General features: G+C 43.6%; 1 protein-coding gene across 6 annotated transcripts in view; it reads left to right on the top strand.

Moving 5' to 3' along the window:
• The window catches only part of ZFAND4 (zinc finger AN1-type containing 4), a 110,942-nt gene that overhangs the window by 72,911 nt on the left and 23,160 nt on the right, over positions 1-14,871 (top strand). For 4 of the 6 annotated variants that reach the window (XM_019502531.1, XM_019502528.1, XM_019502529.1 and 1 more), the window contains exons 6-8: positions 3,367-3,514; positions 4,459-5,640; positions 6,265-6,319. In XM_019502531.1, the coding sequence (XP_019358076.1) occupies positions 3,367-3,514; positions 4,459-5,640; positions 6,265-6,319 (1,385 nt within the window). The remainder of the gene's footprint in view (positions 1-3,366; positions 3,515-4,458; positions 5,641-6,264; positions 6,320-14,871) is intronic. The other 2 variants (XM_019502532.1, XM_019502530.1) reach the window with 1 other exon arrangement.

Raw genomic sequence — 14,871 nt, 5'->3', positions numbered from 1 at the left:
CCCACTTCCCCCCCACAGACTTACTGACAGAAGGCTGCTCTCCAAGCTGCCGGGCTGCATTCCTGTAAATTGACTATTGGTATCGACCGATATGGCTGGTTAATAATCAGCCATTGGTATCAGGCAAAAGTAACTTTATCAGTGCACCTCCTAAAAATTTCCCTTGGGACACTAGCATTTTCCAGACTGTCTGCTAAGTAAGCAGTTAAGAATATACGTTCATTGGTAGCCCTTTGTCTCCAAAGGACCAAGTTGTAACTCAGGAAATGAACATTGTATACTTGCTGATAGCATCGTTCCTTACAAATGCTTCAGCTCCCTGTTATGTACTTCTGTGGAAAGGAAGACCAGGTGACTTGGAAACAGACAGGACACAACTCTTTTCTCCCTCTCCCCTCATTGGGGGATTTAGATTTCAAGCATGTCTTCTTCCCCTGTTAGGTATGTGGGTGAGCATTTTAAGGACATCCCTGTCCATTGCTTGGCCTCTCACACTGTGCTTGGGAATGGGAACAGGAATCACTGATACAACCAGTGGTTGGTTTGTGTAATACACAACGTTTTATATTCCTCTGGACCATTTTATCTCATCTACAAGAAGGATAAAAGTTAACATCCATTAAAGAGTGAACAAATAAAGTAATTACATTTTGGTGTTAAAAAAGTTGCTGTATTTCTGCTGATGCACATGGGCCTGTTGTCTTATTAAAATACTACTTCAGTTATGGTACAGCACAGATCTCGTGGAAGCTTAACACTTAAGGAAGCCAGTCAGTTTGAAATGCATTAATTCAAAAAAGTAGTTACAAGTAGTTTTGGGTACACATAAGCTGAAGGTCCTGATGGACATTGCACTTCAGACACAATTGCCTGGCTAATCACGTCTGAAGTAGTGACATGACCACACGTTCCTTCAGTTAATGGCATGATAAAATAGGAAGGGAATATGTGTAATAACTTTGTGGCTGGTTCCCATCATGCCTTAAATTGTGTGTGGCCAGGTCTCCCAGCCTTGGCAGCACCCTTGAACCCTTCAAGACTCTAATGTGCTCCTGAGGTTGGGAGCACAGGTCACCCAGCTAGAGGAGTGCAGAGGAGCCCTTGGCTCCAATACTCTCTCACAGCTTGGAGTGCTGGGCACCTGACAAGGACTCCCAGCTGTAGGAGCACCTCAAGGGCTCCCTTGGCAGGGAGTCCTGACCAGCTCTGGGAGCATACTGGAGCCAAGCTTGCTACTTGCCAGTGAAGGGGAAGCCTGGGATCTATGAAGCCTGCTGACACTGCTACTGAGCTGGGCTAAGGTCAGAGCAAACACATGCTCCTTACCCTAGTCTGGAGCAAGGTCAGAGCCCTGCTGAAGTCAGAGCAAAGATAAGCAGCAGGATGTGGGGAAGAGGCAGGCAGGGAGCTGAGGCTATGGGACGGGGTGCTGAAATGGTGGGGAGGCAGGCACCAGGGGGGTACAGGCATGGAGGGGCAAGTAACAGGGGGACCAGGGTACAGGCAGCAGGGGGAGCAAGTGGTAGTGGAGCCAAGCAGCAGGGCGTAGGATGTGTTGGGCGGGGGGGGAGGACACAAAGGGCAGAAAGCAGGAGGCGTCAAGCTGCTTTACACCTCCAGTATCTGCCACCTTACTGCTTTCTCTGCTACCTGCCCCCCTACTGCCTGTCTTATTGCCCCACCTCCTGCCACTGATTTCCTTGCTGCAGTGGTACAGGGGACAAATTTTAAAACAAGCCTCCAATAATTAGGTTCTATGCATGGAATATTATAACAAAGTTATAAATTTTCCATGTATAGAATCTAATTATTGGGGTGGGGGTCATCTTAAATTCAGAGTCATGTTGAATTTGAGATGAATACAGTATTTTCTTCCTCTTTAAGGTTGCCTGGCCTGCCTGGTGGGACTCTGAAACTTCCTACAAGAAGAATTAGCAAAAGCAGCATGATGTCATTGCAAAAAATAAAACTTGTAGGGAAAAGACCTACTTGTTTGTTATAGTTATCCTAGGTGGGAGATCAACAGAACTGTTTTAAATCATGAACTAAAACTGTTTTTAGGATTCTGATTCTGGAAGGATTCTGTAGCGTTGAATCTTTCCCAGGAAAAGTACATAACATCTATTGCCTTTCCTCACATGCAGCCCTTCGGTCTCTAGTAAGGAAATCGCTGACTGCTTACCCTTATTCTGATATTTGTCACAATGTTCTGAAAAAAACGTTCCTCAGTTGCACTGTTTTCTGAACCTTCAGTCCATTTGGATGTGGGTACAAGAGTCAGCACAAAGTCTGGCCCTTGGCTAATGAAACAGTCTCTGAGAGCCATATAAAATGCTGTTAATGATCAGTTCTGAGTCGTATCTGTTGCATGCTTTATAACAGTTACAAGAGATACGTTTATATATCCTCTTCCTCTTTGGCTTTCTCATGGCTGCTTCATTTGGATCTGTTAAGATGCCTGTATAAATAGACGGGAATTTTTCCCATCCTGTAGTATCTGGAGTCTAATACAGCAGGTTAAATATGATTTCTATTTAAAATGATGTATACTGCAGTTAAACACATCTGCAAAAGAATAACACCTTTTTAAAAAATGGTCGCTTTCTTTCACAGTGAAATTCTGGAGATGTATTAATGGTATTTGATAAGAAAAAAATAGTGCAGCTGCTGGTCAACTTGCTTGTGTTTTAGCAGGCAACATAATTTGTTTAAATTTCCAGTGATAAGTTCCGTTGATTGACAAGCGTTATTCAGTATTTTGTGGCCTATCAGGTGTAGTGGTTTTAGTCTGTTTGATTTTTCCAAATAAGGCTCTGTAGAACCCTAAACTGATCCTTTTTTATTTTTGTTTTTTATTTTAAAAAGCAGAAATAGAGTATCTCATCCACACGGGTGACCTTCCATTTCCATTTATGGTGAGAACACCCCCCGGGATGGATAGAAATTTGGACTTTCCTTCCTTGCCAGTGTCTGGTTAATGAGAAAACTGATCAGCTTGTTGTCTGGGTCACAGTTAACAGCTTTGGCCATACCAGCAGGAGACCCTTGTGGAACTGGATATTGCCTTCTGGGGAAAATATATAGTGAGTGTGAAACAACTGCATATGGTATAATACTCCCAGAAGCTTGGCTTGTTCTAATCTCAGCATCACCATTTCATGGTGTGAACATCCATTAAAGAATTTTTATTTTTTCTTAAGTGAATTGTTTTTCTAATACCTTTTCATGTAGTATTATATAATGCTTTGCCAACAGATGGACTCCAGCTTTGACTTTCTTGTTGTATGTATACTTCTCATTGCTATAATTGTCTTTTGAATCCCTTGGTTATAGAGGGTGACAACGTGAATGCTTTTTTTCTTTCAGTGGTAGTTCAGTTTATAATTTATATGCTGATGATGATGATGAGACAGAGGCATCTCCTTCTGGCCAACAGATTATTGAGAACTCAATTACTATGAATAAAATGAAGCTGCTCAAGGCAAAGATGGAGAATATGAATCTAAGTAAAAAGGTAAAACTATGAGCCCAATACCTTCATGATCAAAAACTCATCCCTTGGTTATAGGATAAGCTATTCCAAAGTGTCAAATGACATTTATTCAGCAAGTAATTATTTAGCTTTATATGTTTCCTAGCTATATGAGAATGGATTGCCTTGTGGTTAAGGCACTAGTCTGTGACTCGGGACACCTTAGTTCAATTCTCACTTTTACAATAGCCCCCTTCCCTTCCCCTCCCTCCCTCCTTCCCCCAGGACTTTAGGCAAATTGCTTAATCTCCTTGCTTAATTCTGCAAACATAAAATGGGATTATTGTATTTCTCCCATGTGTGATCTTGTCTGGTTAGACTGTAAACTCTTCTGGGGGTAAAAATACTTTGTTGCAATCTGGGGATCTCAATTCATTCCTGCCATTGTGTGGCTGTTGTTTGTATTGGCTTTCTCCTGTTCTCTATCTGAGGCACACAGTGTATTTTCTCAGGGACTGAATTCTCATCCAAGGTCAGTGGTTCTTATCCTTTTAAGATTCAAAGCACCTCTTCACAGCTTTTGTGAATTGAGTGGAGCCCCATTTCAAGACTATTTATTATAGTGCTTACCTGCTTGAAGAGGGCCTGGTAAGGAGGAGGAGCAGATGTCAGAGAAGAGCCTGCACTGGAGTGAATGAGGGGAGGAGTAGCTGAAAGGGACAAGCCTGCACATATCTCCTCAGGGAGCCTGCATTTGTCTTGCTTATTTCCCATCAGTCCTGGCACCCTTCAAAGGCTGTCATTGCACCCTGGTTAAGAATCACTGTCCTAAGTGGTAATGTAGGATACATGGCTGTGGTAGATTGAAGGTCAAATGGTCCTTTCTGGAGTTGAGCTTTATGAAGCAGTGAACACTCAATTTCATTTGAGGTCTCTAATTGTTACCATAATACAAATGATAACAAATATCTTTTCCTTTTAAATAGCCTAAGAAGACTGTCAAGGTGAAACCTCGTCCACCAATGACTCCTCGACCATCTAGTGGTTCGGTGGCATCTGCTCGTCACAGGTTTTTAAGAGTACTCCCCCACATTGGACAGTCCTGCCTACCTCCTCCTGGGAATTCATATCCCTTGGAGTCTTCCCAAAATGCACTTTCAGCTTTGGCTACCTTGGCCACTACTGGTAGAACAATGCCATCCATCACTAGTGACTTTCTTAAGGAAAATGACAACTGGGAGAGCACCTCCCAGTCTCAGTCAGTTAGTAGCATTAGACTACCACCAAAAATATCCCGTGTTGAACTAGAAAATGCAAAACTACCTATACATAATATTCTTGCTCCCATCCCATCCCAGCCTACAGATTCAGAAAAGAGTTCAGAAAATGCGACATCTACAAATGAGGAAGATCCAGTCTTGTACCCACATCTAACAAATGTAGAACTGTGTGCAACAGAAGAAAAGCTTCTACCTGAAACAGATACTTTTGCTTTGTTAGCTGAAGCAAACAATACTGAACAGTATGATGAATTATGTGGAGTAAGAAAAGTAAACCCAGAACTTGGACTGTCTGATGGGGATGAGGAATCTAAGGCTATAGAGCAGCATAACAAACCCATTACAAAAATCCTGAGCTCTACAACAGTGGAGGCAGGACTTCTTAACACTCGTGAATTAAATCCTCAGAAGAAGACACACTTATCACCTCTTCAATATTCAGCACAAATGGCACATCATAGTCCTCTGAAACCACAGACACAACCCAAATGTTTTCAGGTCGGTAACTTGAGATGTGCCGACTCCTCAAATGTGCTCCGATCTTTGGAGGTCCGCAGCATAGCGGATTCCTCTTTTTCTAGGACTACTAGATTTCGTGGTGTGGAAGTAGGCTCACCTGGCAAAAGACCTGATGTAATTTCTAAAATGGAAGCTAGGGACATCATAGAGGTGGTTAACAAGACATCCAAAGAACCTGTGGGTTCTGTAAGTAACTTAGGATTTCTAACTTTGCTGTCCCGAAGCACAAGCAGGGAAAGTTTACAGAATTCCTGTGGGACAGGCAGGTTTCGGACTTCTGGTATTGCACTACCCACAAACGTCCAGCGTTTTCAGGAAGAAAGCTTTAGGAAAACCTCTCCCCCAAATGAAGCTGCTGAATACTTTCTAGTGAGTACTAACACTTTCTGAACAATTGGGATTTTCTGATCTTCTGTAGTACAGACTACCAAAAATCTGTGCTTTTCAAGCAGGGGACTATAAATCCTTTCTTACTGTTCCACCCATAGGTCAAAGCAGACAGTTTTGGTTTGTTTTGTTTGTTTTCCTGTTGGTATCGTGCATGGCATGTGTAGCTGGTAGGTTTTAGAGGCAGTTTTCCAAAATATTAAACTAATTGTAAAGTATATCTGGTTCAGTATGTAAACTCCTTTACTACTTGTAACTGTGTGTTTGAAACATTGTCCAACTCCTCCTGCCATTCTTTAGTTATGAGTTATTTTAAAGGCCACCCTGTAACAGGCAACATACGTGTCTAACCACAAACTTTCAGTATACTGTACCATACTTCCAATATGCTGTATTATGAAAATATAATATGTAAGATGGAAAAACTATTAAATAGGTTTTTGTTTCATAATAATTTGTATTTCAAGTACAAATACCTTAATTCTTTCTTCATGAGTTTGTTGACTAATACAATATCAGTTGTAGATAAATTGGTATAAAATTGCATAAATGTTTACTTATCTTCCATCTGGCAGTAATTTTTCTCTAAAACTTACTTTTTTTTAGTCTGCTCATGGGCTTGGGATGAATGGAAATGTTGCAACAATAGGGAAACGAGTAGGTAAGTAACAAGTTTTTGTTTGTTTTGTTTTTTAAAATTTACTCAAAGGGCAAGAATGTATACCTTTAAAACTATATTCACTGCAGTGCGTTTTATAGAATAGCATTCATCCTGACTGGTTTGATTAGTACTGTTAGACAAGTATTTCTTTTCATCCTGGTCTTAAGCAGATGATCTTATTTATTGAACTTGCATGACAGTGCCATGCATCATCCACATAAACAGACATAAGAACATAAAAAGTACTATACTGGGTCAGACTGATCTAGCCCCCAGGATCCTGTCTCCGACATCGGCAAAAGGTGGGTGCTATAGAGGGACAGCATTGACCTGGATATCTAGAATGATCTGTCTCCTATTCAGTACTCTGCCTGGCATCTACCATTATTGTTTTATTTGTTCCAGATCTCCAGCCATTCTCTGCAATAGCCATTGGTAGATTTGTCATCCATGGGTTTATCCAGTCCCTTTTTAAAACTGGCTATGGTGTCTGCCTCCACCAGCTCCTGTGGCAATGAATTCCACAAGTTAACTATGTATTGCTTAAAAAAGAACTTTCTGTTGTTACCTTTGAATCTGTCACCTACTAATTTCAATAGGTGCCCCTTAATTTTAGTATTCTGGGACTTGGTGAACAACAGTTTCCTGGTCACTTGATCCATGCCCTTCATGATATTACAGACCTCTATCATATCCCCTCACAGCTTTCTCCTTTCCAGACTTGCCTTTTTGGTCTATCTGGTATGACAGCTGGTCTGTGCCCCTGATCATACTGCATTTTCCCACATACCATATGTGCACTTTTTCCAAAAATCAGCTGCTGGAAACTGGAGTGTGTGTTAAGGAAATACAGCCGAGCCTGGGTGCATCCTTAAGCTGCTGCCTTGGCAGAGGCTCCTGCTGAGTCAGTAGCAACTTCTGCAGCAGGAACTTCCGCCAGGGGAAAGGGAAAGTAGCTCTGCACATGCTGGACAGGGGGCAGCATAGTGAGCATATAGGGCTCCCAGCTGCTGGCTATGGACAGTAGGAGCCCTGCTAGCTCATTGCATTACCCCTCTGCAGCATGCACAGGGCTACTATCCCCTTTCCCTATCAGAAGCTCTTGTTGCAGAAGCTACTACTGACTCAGCAAGAGCCACTGCCCCTGCAGCAATTTCAGGATGTTGAGAGTTTCGCTCTGCTGTGTGTCCTTGCTTGCCAGCAGCATAAACAGGTCACTGCAGTAGGGGAGAGCAACAACCTGTGGTTGCTTCATTAACCCCCCAAACTGCTACCTTGCTGGGACAGTTCCTCCCTTAGCAGCAGTGTCTGGCCCAGCAACAGCCTGCATCCAGGATTGGAGTGAGGGTTGCTGGTAAAGTCCTGATTTCAATCTTGACATAGGAGTACACATCACATGGAAGGGATTTGGTTATAATTGATATTGTTGCTAGGGAGATTTGAGGGCTTAGCACCTACTGAAAATCAAACTACAGGCTCATTTTATAATTTAGGATTTTCATAGTTAAATTTCAGAAGTCCAGTTTGAAAACATTGACCTTTATTTCAAATTGTCTCGATCACACAGATTCTTAGTCCTAGTTCAGGATTTCCTTGTCAGTATTCAGTTTGCTTTGGTTTATTCCGCTTTTGTTTTAACATAACTGTTTGTCATTAATACCATAATGGTCCCAAAATTTTACTGTAGTATTACATTCCTGCCTATTTTCTTTTTAACACTTATTTAGACAAAGCTTTTTTTAAAAAACAGTGACTTAGTTGATGAATACTTCCCTCACAACTAATAAACTCATAAGGATTGCAAGGGAATGTCAGTTGTCAAATAAACCAATCTAATTTTAATACCCAATATTTGTAAATAATTCAAGCCCTTCACATTCCATGTATGTTTTATAATTTCTGAATGGGTTTACAACTTGCAAGTGACTTGTATTCAAATATGTGACAGTACTAAATAAGTTTGAAGGGAGTTATTTATTTCTTGAAGTTCTCTTAAGTTACATTGGGTCTTCCTTTCCATTTTGATTATTAGTAAATAATAAATAATTAGTAAATATTAAATCTGAATATTTAACTGACACTGTGGTAAAACTTGTTTTATATAAACAGATGTCCTAATGAATAGTTTAATTATTCTGTTAGAAATAATAAGGCTGGATAAGCCTTGCTCTGTGTAAGTTCTGCAACGAGATAAGTCCCCTTTTTTCCAACTCTGATCTGGCTGGAATCATCCTTGCTTTCATAACCTCAAAGCTAGACTATTGCAGTGTGCTCTACATAGGGCTGCCAATCTTCAGCTGGTGCAGAACCCAATAACTTGTCTTCTGATGGAGGTAGGTTGCCAGGAGCATGTAACTCCAGGGCATTTTTACATGTGCTAAGGGAGGGGAGGGGGGCGCTTTAAGTAGAGCGGCTCCATGTACCATCATCCCCATGCTTCAAAATGGTGATGGGGGTGCTTTAACTAAAGCTCATCAAGCAAGCTCGCCACCATTTTGAAGTATGGGGATGCTGACACACAAAATGCAGAGGCTGCTGGAGGCATGCTAATTAACATGCTCCAGCAGACCTCATTAATCGAGTCTGCTCTAATGCGCTTTAAGTAATTACAGCACATCGAAGCAACCTCCCCACACATTTACAGGCACCCCCAGTGCTCCAGAGTCTGCACTGGCTCCCAGTAGCTTTCTGGGTGCAGTTCAAGGTTCTGGTACCTAAGCGACCACTTTCTCTCTTATGCCTCATTTTGATTCTTAAGGTAAACCGTGAGCAACCTCCTACAAGGACCATGTATTCCACGTCCACTTGGCAAAAGCACATGGGAGGTTGTTCTCTCTAGTTGTTTCTCAGCTCTGGAACTCTTAATTTTGAGACTTGGTCACACCCAACCTTGAACATCTTTTGGAAATACTGTAAAACCTTGATATTTGGACAGGCATTTAGGTTGAGATGTGTATGGGGTCTCTGTTTTATCTTGATGTTCTAGTTACCACGTAAACTGTTTTGGTTCAGATGTGACTCTCCTGTTTTTAACCTATTCTGTTTTCTTAGGGTAAGCCATCCTGAGTCTTTTTTGGGAAGGGTGGCAAATGAATGAATGAGGCCTAGCTATGCATAAGGATGTGAATTGATATTGGTATTGCTGGCTACTGTTGTTTTAGACACGTTTTGTTTCAGGATCTATATCATGTGAGCTCCAACACATGCTCTTAGACACTCAGACATTTTTCTTTTAAAGAAGCAGTGTGTAGCTAAGGGTATATGTGTCACAATTAACTCTCCAATGGCAAATGCCAGTCTTTTTACAACAGGGAATGAGTTTCACGACTCTATTTGGTTCTGTATTTTATCTTCATAATAGCTTTATAGTTGGCTTAGCAAATATAAGATTTTTTCCACCGTTTGAAAGACCCCTACTAATCTTAAGCTTTGCATAGCTTTCAGTTGCAGGCAAGACGTTCTGGATAGTGAGGACTGCTGGCTTTGGGTTTGCTCATGGGCAACTGGTGCCTCCTGAGTCCGGAGGGGCACCAGGTCGCTGACAGGGGGGTCCCCCAGCGGCTGATTGCCAAGGCCGGAACCACCAGTGGTGAAAACAAAAGTGTACTTCCACCGGCACTTCTGGTTTTGTGGCTGGCACTTTCAGGGGGTGCATAACCAATCTCAGGGGTACACATGCACCTGCGTTCACCCCCTACGTGTAACCAATGGGTTTGCTGGTTATTTTTATAATTTTTAAAATTGAGGCAGTCAGGCTGCTGAAGCCCACAAGCAAGGCCAAAACCTGTGTGCAATTGTTAAGAGTTTTGCTGACTTATAGCAATAATTCTTACATATTTATCTGAGTTAAGAAATCTGCTGAACATGCTCAGCACAATTGTTTTGTGTTCGCTGCTTCGCAGTCTTTTTCCTTGCAATATGACAAACAAGATACACTTGTGAAGAATCAATTAGAAGGTATTGTTACTCAACAAGGAATGTTATATCTATTTTGTTGTTACAACTTTTGGTGTGTAGGAGCAGAAATTACTGCAGCAATAACAATGAATGTTGCCTTCCTTTTACAGCTCTGGTGTTGACTAATCCAGAGCTACAATGTCCAGCTACATCCTCATCTCTTCCAAACCAAATGTATGATCCAATAATAATACCCATTGTAGTCAGGGAAGCAGATGTTCTTGCAATCAACTTCAAAATGTTCATCAAATAAATGGGCTTTGGATAGTTTCATTTTTCCTTTCTTCTTCTCCATTCATAACCAATACAGGCACGTGGAACATTTAATCTTTCTCTGCCACCTTGTTATATGGCAGTGTAATCCACTCTTTCCAAAGCACTTGCTGCTTCAAAACCTGTTTGTTCTTTTGCATTGTCTCAGTCTGGAAGTGTTGTTGTCTTTGCCACAATGACATTTTGAAATGGAAAAACCCTATAATTTAAAAAATAATAATGAATCAGGATTTCTTTAACTCTAGGAAAATATGAAATACGTTATAAAGCAGTTGCACAATTGGGGTCGGAGTAATTTTATGTCCCATTTCCCAGATCACACAACCTTCCCTGCCAGACATATATGGCAGGTTGAGCAATTGTGAGAATAGGGCAGAAAATTCCTCAAACCCCAATTGGAAGGCTGCCACCATGGAGGTGGGGGCACCTGCAGCTGGAGAACGGGAAGCTTCCTACTCCCCAGCTACATCCCCCATACACATGGAAGCAGTGGCTGGGGAGCTGGGAGCTCCCCATTCTTCAGGTGTTGCTTCCTGTGGCGCCTGGGACTGTAAAATAAAAAAAAAAATAAAATAAAAAGCGGGCATACAGTTGGAGCTCCCAGCCACTTGCCTGCTTTTTAAGATCCAGGGCACCATGGCCCCAACACTGGAGAACCTTTCCTTGAAATCAAGCTTGCAGTTCTCCAGACCTTTAAAAAGTGGTCATGCAGCTGAGAGCGCTGGCAGAATGCCTGCATGCTTTTATGAGTTCCCTGGGTGCCACAAGTCTGACACTGAGAAGAGGCTCTCATGTCTGGCTCACAGCAGACATGAGAGCCCCATGGCACAGCTGGGGAGGTAAGAAGTTCCCCCATCCACAGCTGCACACTAGCATCCTCCAGGAGTAGAGCACAAGGCAGCCAGGTTTGGGACCTGGAGTTGCCCCCAGCCCAATCCCACTAATTGGGTAGAGGGGTGGCTTTGTCCTGGACCCCAGGACTGCCTGGTGCTGGTTCATACCCTGGGTTGTTCCCTGTGTGATCCTGAGGATCAGGCAGAGAGGGCTGTGTGCCAAACCTCAGGGCTGTCCCATGCCCTGAGGCTTACCAGGATCCAACAGTTCCTTAAAGAGCCTTAAGGAACAGGGGGCTGCAGGTCAAGCAAGACTCTTTTAAGGTGCTGAGTCCTGACATGCCTGTATCCCATGTTCTGTTTTGCAGCATCAGGACCTGGGCAGCCCCCATCCAGGTTCCAGACCTGGACTGCTCAGGTCCTGATTCTGAAAATCAGCTGATGAATTATGCCAGAAATGTAATATGTGCCAGGGACCTAAGTATGTGACATTAAATTTTGTCAGGACCCTGGAGTATTCTTTGTAACTGGAACACTGTCCTTTGTGCTGTGTGTACTCTTTTCCAACCTCCCACTATTATTGGTTGCCAGGTAACTTCTGGCATGTTTATCTTGTTAACAAAACTGTTTGCAACCTGCCTGAATGTACTCAGTAGGCTCTTGGACTCCACCTTTATCTTCTTTGAGGCACATCAAGTGTTTCAAACTGGCAATATTTGAATAATTAGTCAAAAAGCAATGTAATGTACTTAGAAAATCAGAAATAATCAGCCTTATAAAAGACGGGTGTCAAAATCTATTAGGCACTCTGTTTTTCTTGATCACTCATAGCAAAGCACACTGAACTAGACCTTTGTTAAGTAAAAACTGCCTCCATTCTTTTAAGTAGAGTTACGCTGATTTACGTCAACAGAAGGACTAGTCTAGGGTATATGAAGCCAACCAAGAGCATATTTTGCAAACGATTACAGGCACCTGAAAAGGAGAAGCTAGCATCGCTCTATGCAGAAACGTGAGACTTCAGAGGAAGCCGTTGTTCATATTCTGCAGTGCGGTGTACTGAGACTTCTAAGTAGAACTAGCCAGTTGCCCATGAGGAATGGCCCGGGGGGCAGGGCTGGCAGGTTAGCTGCCACCTAACGCCCCATGCAGCTGCTGTTCTGCCTCTTGCAGGGAGCACTGCTGGCCTCAGCCCCCCACCCTCTGTCCGATCCTCGGCGTGGCTTCAGAATCATGGCGGCGCTCTCCCACACTTGAAGCACTCTGATTGGCTGTTTCCGTCAGCCAGTCAGAGTGTGAATAAAGTATTATGGACAGACGGACAGACTTAGGCTTTAATAATGTTAGAACTGACAAGCGTACATTTTGCTCCACAACTTTACTTCCCATTTGCCTTTTGTAAGTGACCACTACCATTTTGTAATGTGGTTAAACAAATGGAAGTGTTCCCCTAGGACAGAGTGGAGACAGCCACAAATAAGCAGGGGAGGGGGGCAGCAGTGGGTGGGGTGCTGGGTGGGGGTGGGGCAGCAGGCCCAATCTGGGTCAGTGCAGGGGTTTGGGTGGGGGGAGGAGGGGCGTTTACACTAAGGTGTAGCCTAGAGTGGCTGCACCTTAGCGTAACCCGAGCTGGGTATCATAGATTAGAGACAATCCTATCTTGGAATGGCATAACTGAGCCCATCGAGAGTTTAAAATTAGTTTCAGGTGTTAAGGTGAGGACGATCCAGGGGTTAAGAGCTCCAGGAGCTGCCCAAAATTACCTTGTAACAAGGCCCTTGGGGCCAGGTACAGACATTACACTTTTACTGGTATGAGGGATCTGAAACCGTCAGTAACAGAACAGAAGTTTGGCACACACAGACTGGTTTAAAAATGGAGGAACCAAATCTAAGGTTCCCTGTGCCCCTCCACACCACACCAAAGGGCGAATGTGTGATTTGTTCTCTACTGGCCTAACCTACACTGCTTACAGAAAATCGTGTAACTTGTTCCACCTTGGCCTTTCTGAATGTTTGTACCTAGCCTAAGTGTGCAAACACCTACATGTGATTTATAAGATAAATTCAGAGATTTCTGATTGAAATCTGTAGTATCAAAACCATTCTAATGTGTTGTGGTTTAAGGTCTCTGCAACAAAAGAATCACTCTGTTGTTTTTCTGTAGTCAAAAAAAACAGTGAAAGCTAAGAGCTATTATTTTCTCAAGGGTGCTTTGATTCTAAAAAGTTTGAGAACCACTCTGCTATTCTGTATTCAAGACAGCTGAAAATAAAGCTGCATGCCCTTGTTAATTAACTGCTGTAGGTGTCCATGAGATAATCTCTCTATTAAGATATAGTCCACAATAGGAAGAACTTGTATTAAAGAATGTAAGCCCAAATGTAAGCCCATGCCCAAAATAGACTCATAGATCTTGATAAATGCCTGAAGACAGAGTTTGGATTCCTTAAATTGAACTTGGTAAATAAAGTGTAGTTTCAGAGAATAGAACTAGTATGGACAAGTTATGTTGAGGTTTCTGTTCAGAGTACCCATAGCTTCAGTAAGAAAATCCAGCTCCAGTGTAAACTAACATAATTCCTGCTGATTGACCATTAGAACTGTGTTTGGTCCATTGTACAGCAAGGGCTATTGGGATCTAAGATGTGCTGTGTCTAGAGTACAACAGAATGTAAGGTTTTCTCTTGAAAACTTTCCATCCCATTAGAACAGTAAGGCGGTGGAGTAGACTGCCCAGAGAAGTAGTGACAGTGCCTTCATGGGAAGTTTTCAAGAGGAATCTTGACAAGCAGTGGTCAGGGATGATCTAGAACAGGGGTTGTCAACCAGGGCTATGCATACTCCTACAGGTACTTAGGTTGTAGGGGGTACACGCAGGCGGCCAGGGATGGAGCGCACTACAGGGCGTGGTGGCAGTGTCTCCCCTGGTGCATTCCCATACTTTGCTGCTTACCCAGGGGAGGGGGATGAGTGCGCTCAGCACCTTTGGCCCCACACAGCACACTACGGCACCTCCCCACCCCCCACCTCAGCTCATTCTCTGTGCTCACTCCCAGGAGCAGGGCCATGGGGGAGGTGGGCGAGGGCAGCGGCCACCCTCTGTGGGCTGTGCACACACCGCCTGGATGGACGGGGGTGGGAAGGCAGAGGGGCTTGCATGCAGGGGCTGCCGCTGTCACCACTGCCCAGCACTGTGGCTGTGCTGCTTTCCTACAGCCTGTTGCACATGCAGCTCCGCAGGCTGCTGACTGTGGCACAGGCGTGAGGCCCATCAGCAACCGGCGGAGCTGCACTTGCGATGGCCTGTAGGAAAGCAGCGCAGGTGCAGCAGTGGCAGCAGCGAGGGGTGGTGGTGACAGCTGCAGCCACGGCGTACACCCCCTTCCACATCCAGCTGTCCGTGTGGTATGTGTGTGGCCTGCAGAGGGGCGCTTCCACCCTCACCCCTCCTGGCCCTGGCCCTGGCCCTGGCCCTGGCCCTGCTCCT

Source organism: Gavialis gangeticus, unplaced genomic scaffold, assembly GCF_001723915.1.
Source record: "Gavialis gangeticus isolate Ggan-Ray unplaced genomic scaffold, GavGan_comp1, whole genome shotgun sequence".
In the NCBI taxonomy this organism is placed as follows: domain Eukaryota; kingdom Metazoa; phylum Chordata; order Crocodylia; family Gavialidae; genus Gavialis; species Gavialis gangeticus.
Note: the sequence above shows the minus strand (reverse complement) of the source record. Positions and strands in the feature narration are given on the sequence as shown.